The 18,899-nt window shown below is 38.2% G+C and overlaps 1 protein-coding gene across 1 annotated transcript; it reads right to left on the bottom strand.

The window, feature by feature from the left end:
* Positions 1–15,117: 15,117 nt before the first annotated feature.
* On the bottom strand, positions 15,118–18,356 carry LOC100890030 (branched-chain-amino-acid aminotransferase-like protein 2). The gene is made up of 2 exons (XM_003727883.3): positions 17,917–18,356; positions 15,118–15,946 (listed from the first exon to the last, which is right to left on the bottom strand). Exons 1-2 carry the CDS (start codon positions 18,107–18,109, stop codon positions 15,444–15,446), a joined length of 696 nt encoding a protein of 231 aa, XP_003727931.3. The 5' UTR covers positions 18,110–18,356; the 3' UTR covers positions 15,118–15,443.
* Positions 18,357–18,899: the final 543 nt, after the last annotated feature.

Below are 18,899 nucleotides of genomic sequence, written 5' to 3'. Positions count from 1 at the left end.
TTTAAAAATGCAGTAGTTTATCATATTCAAATAAGATTTGAGGCATGATGATTTAGTCAACCATGAAATATTGTCATAAAATGTAAAAGATGATAGTGCTGTAATGTACATTTAAATTTTCCCATATTTCAATTTTTAATTGAACTATAAATTTAGTCATTTTCGTCCATTACAGTCATTTGTTGATTTATCTACATTGTCAATTTTTTTTAAATTTATTGTGACCTGCACTCTAACTCTAGTTTTCCATTGCCTTGTTTGTCTTATCAAATGTAAACCAAAAGTAGCTTTCTGCTTGAATTGCTATCACAGGTAATGTACCTTGTAACAAAATGATTTTAAAAGTTTAATTTTTCGGCATGTTCTTAGTTTTCACATCAATGATAAGATTGCTTGTGGTTTAAAATCACATCTGAAATTTAAGTTTCTGAAACCACAGGTGCATCCACACAGTCCTTAACTAAAATACAACCTCAACGTTTCAGATAACGAGGTAAGAGCTTGTTGTGTGAACCTGGCTACTGAGGAAGATGCAAGTTGATGTAAGTGATCCCTTAAAATGCTGGGCCATCTTCAAGAATGTTTACTCTGGAACTGGAGGCCCTCTGTCAACATCCAACAAGGTTGCGTGATGAGTTACATGATGTGTAAACAGTACTGTTGATGTCATAACGCTTTCTTGCTGACAATAGTGGCTCATTCAGACAAGTAGAAAAAATAACAGTGTGAATGGGCCGTAAGAAAGAATTATGACATTAATTAATAGTTGAATCGCAATGTAAATTTAAATCTCACTTTCTTAGTCCATTCAAACATTGGGCATATAAGATAAATTATTTTATCTCACTTTTGCTTACTGTGTTGTAATACAAAGCACTCAACTGATATTCGCTACAACACAGAGAATACAGCAAATAATCTCAGTCTTTTTTCACCAAATTTGAAATGGCATCCACAATTGGGAGAAGATTTTTTTTTACTCACGCACAAGAAGTGAGATTCTGAACTCATGTGATGAAAATGAAGTTTTAAGCTCATTAATTGCACTGTATGTGAACATCCCCATTGTCATTTTTTGTGGATAGTTTCTGTCCTATGTTGCTTTCTTATCTGACTCTGAACACTACTCAAACAGAATCATCAAAGGTAAATCAGGGAATTGAAAATTTACATATCCCTGGGTAAACATTGATAGTGACTTAATTGAAGTTATGACATAGTTGATGAGCATGAACTGTTATTTCCATAAATCTACCCCACCCCTGTTGCAAATGGATGGTCAGACCATGCAGGTGCTTCCCTGCATGGTCTGACCTAGAAATAAATATGAGGAAATTGAAAAAGGATTTTGCCATTATATGGAGTCTAGACAAGTATAGATAATGGGTCCCAAGACAATCATGCCATTAAGTGAAGAATACTCTGTCTACCAAACAGTATGACGAGAGATACATCAATTCCCAAATGAACATTTTGAAGAATGAATATTGTTAAGAGCTTATTCCTAGAACTTATAATAAATAGAAATAATTATATATGTGGCTGACATTATCAAGCTAGACAAATGATATCATAATGGACCTGAACTTGAAATGGTGATTTTAGTGAGGATTTTTTCTTCTTGAAAGGCTTTACTGGGAAATGGTTAATATCAATAGCAATTTTTGTATGTCTGTTTTATATTTACTCTCACAATCATACACACCATCTCCTTTCATATATAGACCTATGTGTCTTTACATTTCTTTCCTATCCTGTTTTCCTTGTATTTCTCCATTCCTAGCATCACAAATATACCTTTTCTTTCTTTGCCTTGCTCTTCTTGTATTATTTGCAAGCATAATCACATCCTTGTGATTATATTTGGTATTATTCGTCCTTACTTCTATCTCTTCCTCCTCTCCACCTTTCCCCCTCTCACCCTCTTCCCTTCTCCCCTCTTCCTCCCTCTCCCCTCTTCCCCCCCCCCTCTCTCTCTCTCTCCCCTCCCCCTCTCTCCCCCTCTCTCCCCTCCCCCTCTCTTTCTTTCTCATTCTTGCCACCGTCATCATCATCATGCATATTTGTCCTCCTATCTTTCTGTACTTAATTCTCCCTTCCCTGTTTTTTCCTCCTCCTCCATTCCACAATAATTCATGCTCGCTCTGCGCTTGACAGTCGAAATGACGAGTACCCAAAACGCATAAACAGGGATATCTATGTCATATGACAGTGACAGCGGACCCGGTGAGGCAGGCGGCTGCGTGTGAAGCCGCTCGTCACCCTATCCCTCAATGTGATAAACTTGGCTTTCTGAATGAATAAGCAGCCTTTTCCGAGAGGAGTCGGTATTAAAGGCAGTCTCGGGTTCTGGTATCCAAACTGCTTTCCAAGGACATATGGATGTATTTGTTCCTAATTGATGGTAAATAAAGTAGTTATGTTTTCGGATTGGTTTGGACTAGTAGAATACTTTTTTTAAATATGAAACTTACATACAAATCCAAACTGAAAACAAAAACTTGCAAATGGATACAAATGTTTTAAGGAACAGCGTACTCTCGTTAGATTAGTGGAGTTGTAGTGTCATTTGCTCACAAAATGTCTATCTTTCTATTTGTTATTGTAAGTTGATGAGACATATTTATGAAATATCCTATCAACTTTCCGTTGCAAATAATTTTTATTTACAGCTCTAAACATATGACATGAAATTGTTTCTTAATTGTCAGAATTTCTTATTTTCACATGAAAATTGCCATATCTTCAAACGACCTTTAACACGTATATGTAAATGAACTGTATGACAGGAATACTCTTGAATACACATGTTTCATAAGGAGATGGCATTGACATGTATATTTTAACTTCATTTTCAATCACTGGCACTTCTTCCTGTACTTATTTGATCTACAATATGAGTGAACAGCCCCAAAGTGAAAACATTACATGCTTGGAATAGCACCAAATACATCTTTTTAATGTTTTTTTGAATTTCAAACCAACAAGAAATCTGCCTTATTATTCATATGAGTAACTTTCAATTCAATTGAATTCAACTTTATTTGAACTTCCATTTTACATGCAAATTTCCAATATTTCTGATATCAGTGACTCAAAGCATTGACATAAGAAATCATTCATCCAAGTTTATAGTATTTTAAGCAATTTACCCTACTTGTTATAGCACCCCTTTTTCTGTTTGTAATGTATAGTATTGTATACCTATGCTAAGGCTCAATGTATGAATCAATATTTAAAGTGAACAAATTATAAGCAATTTAAACTTTGGAAATATTTTTCAAAAATTGCCTCAGGCATACATTTGTAGATGGGCACTCCATGACTGCAGAAGCAAGCAAAATTCTCAAATAATTTGAAATCATTCAAAATGGCATGCTGCCCATGAATTGACATGGTAATTCTTAACATTGCAGCCTGCTTGATATTCACATCTTCACTCCTGCAACTATTAATTAAACAGCAATTTCTTAAGCTACAATTATACCTTGTAAATATACATTAGTGATATGCACTGTGACAGAAAGATATTTATATTTTAGCTTCAAAGCTGTGACAACGAACAGTAATTCTTGAATGATATGTCCATTTCATACAAGCAAAGATAATGAGAATGTATTTTTATAACACCGTTTGTAATCATCCAGCATGTCTTATAGAATTTTTTGATAATCATACTCATTTGATTTTAAGTTGTACAAAGGATATTCTGATGTAATGACTTGTAGAGATGTTGCTGTTGTGTCGAAATTTCTGTCGAAAGCATGGATGTTTTTTAAGTTGTAAATGACTTGATGGACTGAAGAGGGCAGCATTGCACTTTACTTTGCTGTCAAGAATTGAAGACTGCTTTGCTTTTAAACAATTGCCAACTATTCATGTAATTTTAAGTTGGACAAAAGGATACTCTGATGTAGTTAATGGTAGAGATGATGTATTTGTGTCGAATTTTCTGTTGAAAGCATGGGTGTCTGTTAAGTTGTAACTGGAGAGGGCAGTATTGCACTTTACAGCTGTCAAGGATTGAAGTCAAATCTGCCAACTAAACCACACAGTTTATACCTAGCCTTGTGCTTACAAACATATGAAAGATCCCAACTTTGCAAAATAGCACAGCTACATTTATAGGTCATTTACTGCATTACAATACATCATGCAGTCTAACCACATAATAAGCCAACTTAAAGATGTTGTGTTTATCCCTAATGAATTATTTGAGGTGTCAATCAAAAGACAACAATTGTCTTTGACATTATAATTTGCATTTCAGTGCTGTAATTTGTATTCTTTCTTTTGTATATTTGATATGTAAAACACAAAACAAGTTATGTGTTCTATAAGGGTATTTAGATTACCTCATTGACTGTTTGTGGTGTAGTGGTGTGAGTTCATCTATGGATATCAGAAAAGTCAAGCACTATCTGCTCGGAGCCAGAAGGACGTTAGTTATTATCATTTGATACAGAGTTAACGCCCTTCTGGCTCTCAACAGACATGTCCATGTAGTCATGTAGTTGTTATGGATGATGAGAGACTGCCCGACATGGCAACAAATATTTGTATTTTGTGTGTTTTTGTTGTTGTATAATTTGTGTCATTGTGTAAATTTTGTGAACATAAATGATTTTCTTTGAAGATTGAAATGGTAACCTCTTCATAATAAACTTTTCTTATTGTCCATTGTCAGGTTATATTAGAGCCAGAGTTAGAACCATTCTGACTCTCGATAAACCAAATGCATGACTTCAAAGAAAAAAAACTTTTGACAATTCATAACTTTCTCATTTCTGTCCTATTTCATTCAAACTTTCACCCGTCTGCTTCTCTGATTTTTCTGTTTTTTTATAATAAAAGTTGTTTGTAAAGAAGGTTGGATTTCCCTTCAAACTAAATGTAATATTTGTATGCAAGGGGTAGAATTAAGCATGAAGTAAATATACTGTACCATAATAATGTACATTTAATAGATATATATATATATATATATATTGGTAATGTTGATTATAAATCGTAACACTGATCATGACTTAATACAATGTTGAGCTTTAAAAGCCTAAAACTGCTCTTTGCCTCATCATGTACATGTGTATTTTGTGGGTGGTATGTATATGTTTTTCTGTTATATGGCATGTATATATTGTGGAAAATGTTGAACATGAGCAATAATTGGGAGGAAAAACATCTGAAAAGGAGAAGGCAAAGAATTACTACCATTTTTTTTTACATGCTATCTGCTGTAAGCAAGAAGGCATTATCTCTCTGTACAAGTTTACAAGTTCACACCCTTCAAGGCACTGTAACATTAAACTTGTTATCAATATCAAGTTACACAAATTATTATAAGCTACCTGAAATTGTGGCATTTGATTGGCTGAGAGCTAATTTGTCATAGAATGTTAGCATTTGTTATCGATAACAAGTTTTAGGAAACATGCTCTTAGCAGATGACCCATTGAAAGTCACTTGCACCTTTTCCCGGGCCCTGTTTCATAAAACTTGTTATCAATAACTACGGTAGTTATGATAATTGCTATAAGTTTAATACTGAAAACCTCACATTTGGTTGGCTAAAGACAGAGATATCATAGATCTGTAGCAGTTGCCATTGATACAAGTTTATTTTAATGAAACAGGGCCTTATTGGTGCAACTGTTCTGTAAAAAGGTTTTCTTATCCAAAAGGAAAATAAATAGTGAAACAGTAAGGTTTTAAACCTTCATATAAATGCATAAGTGGCTAGGACATATTTGAAAGTATATTATCTTAATTTTTGAAGGAGTACTTCCACTTTTAAAGAACGCTTGCCTGGAGCAAATACCTTTTAGGAGTTTTAGCTATAGTCGGGTCAATATTTATAGTCCTAAGATGTATATTTTTGGTAGTAATTTTCATCTTAGATTTTGAGATTTGTACACTCTTGCATGGTTATGACCATATTTATTTATTGAACATATATGTTGATTTAGAATCTAAATATATCGCGTGGCGGAGTATTGTATTATTTATGTGTGCTGTATTGCTTTTGACATAATTGTTCTTCATTTTTAAATGAATGTGTATTTTATTTGTGAATTATCATTTATATCCGCATAGTAATCTATTGTTTATTTGATCGCCATGTAACCTTATATTTTCCTTTTTATATCGATAAACAAACTAATGACATGCTAGTTATTTTATATTGAATATTTTGATCGTTTATTTCCTTACTTAGTGTTGAACTAGTTTTCGTTATTGTACAAGAGAATTGTGAGAGAGTGATGGGCCATTTTACTATCTTCTTCTTCTTCTTTCTTCTTCAAAATAATCTGCCTCCTTCACTGCTGAATATTCTTGCAGATGTGTGCGAGTGCATGTGTGTGGCGACATGGGAATGTCCAGGTGTGCAGGTGAGAGGTGTATATATATATTTATATACCTCATACATAGATTGTCGTTCACTGATTGGTCAAAACTATATCACATGTCAAGGAGCATTTCGATCTATCAAGTATAATTACGTCAGAGGGTTTGATAGCTACTATTATAAAATGATGACGTAGATCCTAATCAAATGATTGGTTGAAAGCATACACGTGACCAGGCATTTGTTTTGCCCAACGCGTAATTTGGGTAACGACCGGTCATTACCCAGTGGTAAAGACCGGTCATTACCACATCTTGTTGTTGCTATCGTAACCATTGAGATTTCATCGTTTTACTTTTACTCGCGAGAAAGGCTGCCGCGGCATTTAAAGTGCCTACTTTTGAAATTCTTTCAACTGCACAAATGCAGGAGTTATTGAATGGGACTGATTCTGCTAGTACCAAGAAGAGCATAAAGTTCGGCTTTGCGAAATTTGAAGCTTTTTTGGGCCTGAAACAAATTGAATTGGGTGAAATCACAACAGGCTTCGACTAGATGACGTTTTGTGCACTTTCTATTCAAGTCTCCGTCGCGAAGATGGATCGTGGTAGACCTACAGCAAGAAAACGATGCAAGTGATCAGGTATGGTGTACAGAGACACTTTTTGGACTTGCATAACTTTGATATTCGTGACAAGGCAACATTCTCACAAAGTGTGAGAATGTTTAAAGCCGTCTTAGTGAAGCTCAAGAAGGAAGGCAAAGGCTCCACCAAGCACAAACCCGCGATCTCATCTAGTGACATGGAAATCATACAAAACTCGTCGGTGCTCGATTGTGACACGCCAGCTGGATTACAGAACAAAGTCTTCGTCGATTTTATGACATAGGTCTAGATTCTATTTCTGTAATCGTGGTCGAGAAAATCTTCGAGAACTTAAGCCAGACGATTTTCGACTTGAGACAGATGAAGACGGACTTCGATACATCACTAAAAGAGATCAATTGACAAAGAACAATCGTGAGGATGATGATGAGGTGTCAAACAACGGAGTGATGTACGAAATACCTGGAAGTTCAAAGTGTCCAGTTGAGAGTTTCATGCAGTTTGTATCGAAGCTGAACAAAGATTGCCCTTTTCTATGGCAGAAACCAAAAGCAAAGAAGCCAGAAGACGGTGACAACTGGTACTGCAATGCTCCAGTTGGCAAAAACACAATGGGAAATAAGATGAAACAAATTTCCCAGAAAGCTGGATGCTCAAAGTTGTACACAAACCACTGCTTAAGAGCAACATGCATCACGACCCTGGATAGAGCTAGCCTTTAAACAAGGCCACTTCTCTGATAGACGCCGAGCGACTAAAACGAGGCTAATCGCGAAAACCCAAGTGAACGCGAGAGCGAGGAGCCCATCCTAGTGGCCTTTATCAATCTGATTTGGATTTCTTATGTTAACCCTTGTTTCCGACTAGAATTCGCTCCAGAAAATGGAGCGTTCAATCAGCGAACGTATCCTCGCACGACGTCAGCATAGTAGTATCCATCACACACACACACACACACAGTAAACTCTACGTAGTGCGAACATGGACCTACATGCTATGAACTATTACGTACGTGCTAAGACCACTGACCTCTACATGGAACGAATCACGAACGAAGCCAACTGGGAGATCGCCGTTCTGATTGGTCAATAAATCCAAAGTAGGCGTATTGGCATGTTAATATGTATCTATGAATAATTCATGCGCAGCAGTGAAACCCACTTTCCAAAAGGCCTCGTGACGTTCCGTCACTCGGTCGCGCGTTCACTCCGGGTATCTAGACTCATCTCAGCCGCTTAGAGTCACGAGGCCTTGTCAAAAGGCTAGGATAGAGCCGGTTTCGAGTCTCGAGACATTCAATCAGTGAGTGGTCACCACAGTGAGCAGTCACTCAGGAATTACTGTAACACTAGCCACGAGCGGAAGAAACAAATGTCCTCACATCTTGGGAGTCATCTCTACGAGAAAAGAAACATCACTTTGCGGTTTGCCTAGTGCAACTCAATCGGTTCCAGATCCTGGTCCTGGACCAGGTCCAAGCAGGCCTAATCGCGCCGATTCCATGCACACGACCAGAAAGCCGCTTGAAATAGTAGTTCCGGATCGTGTCTCAGATAATGTAGATGTTCATGTGAATTCCCATCAACAACTATCCTTTTCGCTTTCGCAGGAGAAGGTACATGTACACCAGGACCTTTCAACGACTTCAAATACTTTTGAAATCCACGATTGTGTGGTGAACATTTATAATAATTAAATGTTCAACTTCAAGACAAGACTTTGTGTAGGCTAGGCCTAGATCTACATGTATGAAGGGGTGACCAAAGTTCGCGCACATTTTAGAACATATTACAAAATGTGATATTCGATCTATGATTTCTCACATTCTACACAACTTTATTTATTTCAATTATTACCAAATGGACGGCAAAGTTTTTTACTACAGATTGGTTCAAAAAGAAAAATTTACCGTCGAAGGATTTCGGAGATATCGCGATCTAAAAATTCGATGTCCGATCGTGCGTGCGCGCTGCATCTAAAAAAGTCGTAAAAACAATGAGACATAACTTCACGCACGGTGGTTTACAGTTGATTTATCAAAAAATGTGATCCATCAAAAATAAGGTAATATCATAATTTGCAAGACAAGATATCGTACAATCAGTTAGTACCACTCTTTACTTACAATTTTGAGGATTTCTGATCTCAAAATGAAGATTTCCAGACCCTTATCGGTAAGTTGATAATTTTTCGGAACGGACGCAAATAACTGCAAAATTTGCCGATCTTTTGTCAATATTTTCACAATTTCGCAACCAATTCTAAAGAAAATTTCGTTTCTGGGTAATTTTATGACCCTCTTTCCATTGGTGATATCAGATTTTCGAAATCTTACCGACTTTTTGAGAAAGCGAACTTTGGTCACGCGCGAACTTTGGTCACACCGCCATACATATGTTTGGCTTCGACTTGAGTTTGACTTTGACTAGACTATTTCAGCTTTTTAAACAATTCTACAAGTACATTATCGCTGTTTGGAAGTTGCACTTTGGAAAGACATTTTTACCTTGCTGGTTCGGGTTCTAAGTTACTTCAAGTTCTACGTAGACTCGAGTCTAGACGTTCATTGTTCCAGTTGGAGTTTCAATTTCAAGTTTTTCTATGACCTGTTGCATTGATTTACAAGTTTATGATGGATGATCCTGATGATATAAAAGGTAAGACTAAACAAGTAAGATAAAAAACAATGAGTTCTAGATCTAGAATCTAGTCTAGAGTCTAGGTTAGAACTTACTTAGACTAGATCTAGAAATGTAACAAGTTAGTGGTCTAGATCTAGTCTAGATCGTACTCCTAGATGTAGACCTAGTCTAGTCTAGACTAGGAGGTTGATTTATCAAATAACAAGGATCCACGTCATAATTTTATAAAACAAATAATACACATCATTTTGTTCGGGCATTAGTAGCATTACCCACACTCGGTACCTTTGAAAAAAAGTCTAACCCGCCCTCGGCTATCGCCTCGGGCGGGTTAGACTTTTCCAAAGATACCTTGTGTGGGTAATTCTTATTATATACCTCATACATAGATTGTCGTTCACTGATTGGTCAAAACTATATCACATGTCAAGGAGCATTTCGATCTATCAAGTATAATTACGTCAGAGGGTTTGATAGCTACTATCAAACCCCGGGATAGGACCCCTAAACCCTCCCGCGACTTAGTTGCGCACACAAATTTTGTGGGTTGCTAGGCTACCGCAATCGCGCGGTTACGCGCAGCGCGTAGGAATTTAATACTCTTGCCTTGGACTTGATGTTGGATTTTTCTTATTCTGGTGAGTAATTCCTCTTGATCTAGTTTCCTGTTTTTTAGTGCTAGATCTAGACCTACAGCTATACCTAATCATGAATCAATAAAAAGGATGAGGTATATAAAACAAATATGGACTGCTCTGTAATCGGATGATGGTGGGAACTACCTCTCCCTCGGTGATGTTCACACCGGCCCTTCTATCACCCCCTCGGCTTCGCCTCGGGGGTGATAGAAGGACCGGTGTGAACACCACCTTGGGAGTGATAGTTCCCACCATCATCCTCATGAGCAGTCAATATTTGTATACTAATGCCCTCACTGCTGTGTATTATTTGTATATCAAACCCCGGGATAGGACCCCTAACCCCTCCCGCGACTTAGTTGCGCACACAAATTTTGTGGGTCGCTAGGCTACCGCAATCGCGCGGTTACGCGCAGCGCGTAGGAATTTAATACTCTTGCCTTGGACTTGATGTTGGATTTTTCTTATTCTGGTGAGTAATTCCTCTTGATCTAGTTTCCTGTTTTTTAGTGCTATACCTACAGCTAGACCTAATCATGAATCAATAAAAAGGATGAGGTATATAAAACAAATATGGACTGCTCTGTAATCGGATGATGGTGGGAACTACCACTTCCTCGGTGATGTTCACACCGGCCCTTCTATCACCCCCGAGGCGAAGCCGAGGGGGTGATAGAAGGACCGGTGTGAACACCACCTTGGGAGTGATAGTTCCCACCATCATCCTCATGAGCAGTCAATATTTGTATAATATACATAGTGCCAGTAAAAAACATTGCCGGAATTTACTTCCCCCGGTCTTTAGTTGTCGCTGGAAGGCTTCCACTGATGGAACCAGGACAACCTCAAGAGGGAGAGCGTTCCACTGTCGAACAGTGCGAGGAAAGAAGGAGTGAATATGTTGTTCTGTTCGTGACTGCATGACACGATAACAGTAAGGACGAGACGACATCTTCAACCAGGGCAGCGCAGCAAAACCCCGAAAAAACGCTAGCCACCGATTAAAATAACCAAAGAGTTCCAAACTGTATTACTTCATACAGTGAGAATTTTTGTTCTGATATCAGCACACATTTGTAAAAAGGAGTTTTTTAGTGTTAAAAGCCACCTTTCGAAGTTTTGATTCTTCCTGGAAAATGGCCTGATTTTGGACAAAAATCAATACAGATCAGTGTCATTTATTGCCCAAAGAGGAACTCTTGGGGTGCAATTTGAACACCATTTCTAGCATCAGGGTACATTTTTGTCTCGCCTGCGTAGCAAAAAGCGAGACATAGCTAGGCGCCGCTTTTCCGGTGACGGCGGCGGCGGCGACGGCGACGGCGTCAACATCAAAAACTTAACCTAAGGTTAAGTTTTTGAATTTTTGGTATAATTTTTAAAGTATAAGTTCTTAGTCAATGAAACTTTGACTATAGGGTAATCAAGTATCCCCAATCATGTGAGTAGAATTTCAGATCACAAAGTCAAGGTCAAAGGTCATTTCAGGTCAACAGACTTGGACTATGTTGTAGCATCATCATCGAAAACTTAACCTAAGGTTAAGTTTTTGAATTTTTGATATAATTTTGAAAGTATAAGTTCTTAGTCAATGAAACTTGGACTATAGGGTTATCAAGTCCCCCCAATCATTTGAGTAGAATTTCAGGTCACTAAGTTAAGGTCAAAGGCCATTTAAGGTCAACAAACTTAGACTTTGTTGTGGCATCAACATTAAGATTTTTAAAATGCTTCTTCGTTATTTTTCAACCGATTTTGATTCTGATTGTTTCATATGATAGGGCTAGGAGGGAATTTAAAATTTCTACACAGAATTGTGAAATTCATTATCTATGCTAATTTATGCAAATTTATTCGAAATCACAAAAAATGCTTCTTCTCCTTCATTCCTCGACCGATTTTAATTTGGTTTGCTTTATATCGTAGAGCTAACTTTGGTACACTAAACTTCTACACAGAATTTTGAAATTGTTCTCCATTAATTAATTATGGTAATGTATGCAAATTTATTCCAAAAATAACAAAAATTGCTTCTTTTCCCTCATTTCTTGACCGATTTTGCCTTATCTGGTAGAGCTAAATTTGGAACAATAAACTTCTTCACAGAATTGTGAGATTTTGCTCCATTGATTATTCATGGTACTTTATGCAAATAAAATGAAATTATGTCCCTTCCAGGGCATCAAATTTCTATTTTTTGACCAGTTCAAAAGTGTACCACATAAAATTTACGATATTTGTTGTTGTGAGATGCGGATGAGCGCTACGTCATTGACGTTCTGGTTTATCATATTGAATTGCGTTATGCAGGCGAGACCGCCGAGAGCGTTTCCCTTGTACATACTATAGGCCCATTAAATCTTTTTTGAAAAATTTACCCCTGTGACCAAAAGGGACCACAAAGATCAGTGATCAATTCGGGCCAAAAACTGGCCCAAATGACCAAGAGTCTTGATTATTATATATTGTTCATTGTATTTATTCGGAAATTCAGTAACAAACTCAAACATGTCTAGGGATGCAGCAAAGAGGTTTGAAAAACCCGTATAGGGCTGCATCCCCGATAAAAACGATAACAGTGTTAAAATACATGTATATAAAATGAAATATGATATGTGATCATAAAAAACGAGATAAAAACAAAAAGAAATACATTGGTAAACTAGTTAAGGAGGTAAATATGAATTAAAACACACAGTCAAATGTTATAGCATGTAAAGTTTTATTTAACTGGTTTAGGGTCAATAGGACTTTAAATACTTTTGGAAGCAGCGCAAATTCATACTTTCGATCCCCACCATAAATTCTAATTAAATCCCCTTGTTTTGGAGTATTCAAACTAAAGGCAACTGCAATTGACATTACCAAATATCATTCATGTTAAAATGAATAAGAAATGATTACCATACGTGCTTTGGCAAAACATTGTTATCACCCCTCATCTACCCAGAAACAATAGATTTTTATGTAGCCTCCCTAACATGTGCCACTAATTTAAAGCGATTGGAGGTATTTTTTCTCAACTTTCCTCCAAAACTCGCTCGCTGAGCTTTTGGCATTTACAGTTCATATCACATTAAAAACATATTGATGGTCTTGATCATTCTTACATTATGAGATTGTGCTTTAAAGTTTAAACCCCATCAGGATCAGTTATTTCATCTAATAATGAAACCAATCGGTCGCAATGTGACGTTTACAAAATTAAATTAATTTTCAGACCATCACACCAAAATTTCATTTTTTTTATCTTCTAAACTGTTGTACAATTGTTTATAATACAGATGCTTTAATGTGATGGACTTAGACCATTTGATTTAAAGTGTATTCGGCGCCTTTCAAATCTCATATTATCATTATATTATAATTATTAACAGCAAACTATGGTATTGAAGCAATTTCTCGGACCACGTACAGAGAAATCTTGAAGATTATCCCAGATAATGTATTCAATACAATGTAAGGGTGCATCTATACTAGTCGGGTCAAAAAATCACAATTTTGTGCTTTAAAGCTTATCTGCCGTAGTTTACATGAGGGATTAGACTGCCCTGCAAGGTCACTGGACAGGTGGTTATCTCATCAACTCAGCTCTCAGTTAACATAAGAAAAAGAGGATCATGGGGGACCAATGGCCACCGATTAGGCATTGTTAGTTATATAGAGGGCGCAAGTAGCTACTAGTAGTGCAGTGGGCCTTTAAGATTACCCTAAATTGTAGGTGCCTGATTTTGTGTTGGTGCCCCCCCCCCCCATACACTTTGAAAGACGCTCTTCCGCCACTGTATTAACACATAGACAAATAGAATGAAATCGTAGAAAATTAAAAAAAACGTACATGTGTCTTAACCTTATACGGTAAACTAATTGATAGCAAATAATGCGTAAGTGGTACCCGTTGTTCCCCCTTGACCCCCTTTTTCTAAATACTAATTGAGAGCTGATTTGATGAGAAAACAACCTGTCAGTGACCACGCCAGGGAGGTCTAATCCCTCCTGGCCAATCTAGTGCACACAGGCTTTAAAACACATACATAAGTGCTGCGACTGGCTAAACTCGCGAATGCGTCTTGTTAAGGCTAAGAAGGCGAAAAGGCGACTTGTTAAGGTGCTTTCAAAGGGGGGAGGGGAGGGGGGGGGGGGCATGAATACGCATACCCTATTTAACACTGAGTGCGGGGGGGGGGGGCTTGTCGTCTTTTAACAACCCGTCTTCTTGTCTTTAAAAGGGCGCCTCGGTGAGTTCAACGAGTCGCCTTCTCGTCTTCTTGACTTAAACATGGCACCTTGTCGTCTTTTAACAACTCGCCTTCTTGCCTTAAACAAGGTGCCTTGACGGGTTAAAGAAGTCGCCTTCTTGCCGCAGGTTTAAGCTTGCGGAGAATTTTATACAGGTCAAATAATAATCATAATCTAGTACCAGTGGCGGATCCAGGGGGGGGGGGGCCCGAGGGGCCCGGGCCCCCCCCCCCCCCCCTTGAGAAAAAAATCATGTAAAATCACGTGATTTTTACCTTTTTTTTGGGGGGGGGGGGGTGCAAATCGATTTTTTTTGAGGATCAAAAAAAAAAATGTGTACCCCCCCCCCCCCCCCCCCCCCCCTCCCCCCCCCCCCCCCCCCCACTGAGCGAATTTTTGACCGGCGCGTTTTTCAAATTTTCGCGGGAGCAAAAAAAAATTAAAAAAAATTGTGCTCTGTACCACCCCCCCCCCCCCCCCCCCCCCCCCCCGACTTTTCGGCCGGCGCGATTTTCAAATTTTCGGGAGCAAAAAAAAAAAAAAGTTGGGCCCCCTCCCCTAAGAAATCCTGGATTCGCGTCTGTCTAGTACATTATAGCCATTTAATGATTTATCAATTACAGTGGCACTAATTTAATACTTTTCTTGGTTGGAATATGATGTTGTCTCAGACATATCCTGCAGTTGTCTCGATAGTTTTTTTATAGTTTTATTCAAAATAGTTAATGACCTTTATGTGCCCATACAAAGCTAGTATCTCCGAAGTATCTTATCTAGAGGAGGTTGTGTTCTTGACACACCAGTTTGACATGATTCACACATGCCCTAAGGTTGAATTCGCAGTTCATACAACTTCTGGTAGACTGGTAGAGCATGGCTAATCATCGCTTCGACGGCCGCTGGCAGTTCGATATGTTTGGTAGGATCGGGTGCCTTGCCAAAACCCTGTCCTTTCATAGCATTAGACAAAATCAAACTTTGGTTCGCCTGAGAGTGTGCGAAAATACCCACATCGGTGCAGTGCCAGTTAAGCTGTCCGCTTCAACGCTCTCCCATTCCAACATCTTGGGAGTGTACTCGATGCCCATGGCTTCGCAGTATTTCGGGAGCAGCTTCTCCGGGTGACTGACGAGGTCGTCGGCGTCGATGATAGGAGGGGCTCCCTGGTCGAGCTCGGTTTGGACGTAACGGTAGAACTGCTCCAAAATGTGATAGTTGTTTTTGTGTCTACTTATCATTTCACAGGGATCGCGTGGTCCTATTTGCGAATGAGCGATACGGTACAAGGAGCGAAATGTTTTTCGTGGATGACGGATGATAAAGGAGTGTTTATAGCGGTGGTCGACGACGTCGAAATTATCCTTAATCCCCTCTACCATATCCTTGACGAAGAGGACCTTGGCTCCAGGGTATTCAGCGTTGAGTAAACCACTGATGAAGCTATGCGTATACTTCTCATTGCTCATGCTTGTAGCTATAAATGAAGTGATTATTCAAACACAAAAGAAAGATTATTGGCACTCTGAAAAACACATTTTGGTAAGATATAAAAAGCTGACACTTTATTCCAAAATTTAGACCCTTAAAAGATGAGACGTAAATTTGGGGTAGTTCTGCGTTTTCATATGCTTTTTTGTTGGTTTGGGTAAGGAAACTACATATTGCATGTGTACTTATTATGCATATGTGATGACTGAGTGTGTACTGTTTTATTATGGAGGTCTACGATTTGGTTTTGAATACAACATGTACAAAGTGCAGATGTCGTCAAGATTGTTAACCCCTTTTTCGATAATGTCAGTGACTAACAATAACATATTGTACGTTGTATATGTAGATCGACTATTCAAGTAGAGAGGATTTCTTTTTCTCCTCTTTAATTGTGATTGCTTTCCTTCCTCCCCAGACCACTATCATAATATATATACCCACAGTTCCGCACCCACACCCAATAGTAATAATAGAGCACTCTAAATATACTTTGATAATATCATGGCAAATGTAATGATAACAATAATAATAATGATCATGAAGATGATAATCATAATAATTATATCCAGGGGCGGCGCCACATGGGGGGCAGGGAGCCGCTGCCCCCCCCCCCCCCTCTCCATCATTTATGGCAGATTGTTCAATGAAAACAACAACTTCAACTATAACAACCCTTCTGCATGAAAAGTATGGTGTAACCCCCCCCCCCTGCCTTCTTGTTCATGTTAGTTGAACTTGAGACTGTTTTCTTTTTAATTTGGCAAAAATTATGCACCAAATCGAGCCATTTATGCATCAATTTAAAACAAATCTTTAACTTCTAAGGGGGCACACCCCCTGCATGGCGCGCCCATTCGCCCCCTAACAAAATAACCTGCGCCGCCCCTGATGATATCATAGTGAAACGACTATATAAGTGTGCTCTAGATCTAGTTCTCTGTTCCTATTTGTTAACTTCAATTATTTTTTGAACATTCTTGAAGACTGCATGCTGAAAGTAGTCTAGATCTAATCATAAAAGTCACAATAAAAAAATTAAAAAATAAAGATTAAATCGAATGAAAATATGAAATAGACATAGGTCTATAGCCATGTAAAATGTCATTGCTTCTTAAATATACTTAGTCCCTTTTGCAGCAAATATCACATTCTGTAGAACTTTGCAGAAATTATGAAAATGTGAGCACTTCGATATTTTTTTTCTTACTCAACACCCCCCCCCCTTCCCTGCTGAGCCAAAACAAATTGCATACGATCTCCCTATAGATGTAGAAGCAGTTCCCCCAAAGTTGACAGCCCTGTCTTAAAGGTAATACAAAGTTTTGGGAAATTTTGAAAATTGGGTGGTTAGTGATTCTTTACAATTTTGATATATTTGGATGCCCCTGTGGATGTTTTATAAGCACTAGAAAATTTAGCCCCTAAACTATTACTGCTTTCGAGAAAAATTGAATATAAAAATTTACCGGTGCTCCCGGTAAATATTGATGAATTTCAAATAGCGCCACGGCCATACAATGGTAGCTGCGACCATGATAATCTCAAAATATGTAGTTGTGATATATAATTTCCGAACGGGAACAACTAATCGGTAGATTTTAGTCAAGAAACATTGTTTTATAGCTTAATTTACAACTTGACCTTGAGAGGGAGCTATACAACATGAAGAGTTTATTATTTACAATTTCATAACTTTAGACTCGATTTCAACAGCGACAACGATCATTGAATATTGTAAGACCGCATATGCGTCGAATATGTTCATTCGAACCAAATTCATGACCCCGTACCAAAACTTTGTATTACCTTTAACAAAAATATCAAACATCAAATAACATATTGAACACCCTCCTCCCCATTTGGGAGAAATCCTGACGAGAAACTATGGAATAGGAATCTATTTTATTTGGCCTATTAAATACAAAGCAATGATCGAGTGGTGGATCAACCTACCATGAATTGGCAATAAACTAATCCTTTCCGCCCCAGCCGGTCCAAAAAAGTAACATGAAAAATACGGTTCCCAGAAGACTTCGGCATCACCTCGAGCCGACATCGACCTCGCGAATGCAGTCGACAGTGACCTCGGTGTGCTCCACATCATGATACGAACGGGTCCGGACGATTGAGGGGATGAAGTCGACATGATTACCTACATGCATGAAACTATACAAGGCTCCAAAACACGTAGCATTGTGCTATATCTATATGGAGAAATGCATATGTTTATTTGTACGTAAAATGAATCATTGGGTTTCTGTTGGCTGTACCGTTCAATTGTGATTATTCAGTGTGAACTTGATCTGGGGTCAACGACGTGGAATCGGCGATCAATGCTAGAGCGCTAGTCTTCAAGCACAGACCCTAATTTATCCCAACAAAAATCATTGTGCCTTGAGAGAAGCCTAGCCCAGCTACCTACTGGTTGTGTCAGTGTCAGGAGCAGTTATAGTACATGGCCTATGGTAGTCTTTTGGTGCAGACTCTCTTTTACGACTGACCAAGGTTTGTGCCTGCAAACTACTAGAGCCATGCAGGTAATAAACGTTAACTTTACATTAAAAAACAGGTTAAACAAAACAAAACAAACATTTAGTGCTCACCCCCCCCCCGCCCCATGCCCCATGGTGCAAGTATAGGCGTAGGCTCTTGTTCTGCAAGGGAATGTTGACCCCCCAAAAATATGTTCATTCAATGGTCTTGTTTCAACGTCTTGACCACGAGATAGCTGTACTTTAAAGTAGCTTGGCGAAGAAATTTCACATATATCACTCAAAATGGGCAAATTATATATGTCCGGATAGCATAGACCAATATGAAGACACACATTCTGCTCTAAAGTCTTGTAAATATAAATGAAACGCGGTAAGAAGCTTTTTCCAAGAACCTTCTCAGAACTTCAATTTTTGGCTTGAACATTTTGTTCGCGCAGTAGG

This window comes from Strongylocentrotus purpuratus, unplaced genomic scaffold (genome assembly GCF_000002235.5).
Source record: "Strongylocentrotus purpuratus isolate Spur 01 unplaced genomic scaffold, Spur_5.0 spur5_scaffold_12, whole genome shotgun sequence".
In the NCBI taxonomy this organism is placed as follows: Eukaryota; Metazoa; Echinodermata; class Echinoidea; order Camarodonta; family Strongylocentrotidae; genus Strongylocentrotus; species Strongylocentrotus purpuratus.
This window is presented reverse-complemented; position numbering and strand designations above follow the sequence as displayed.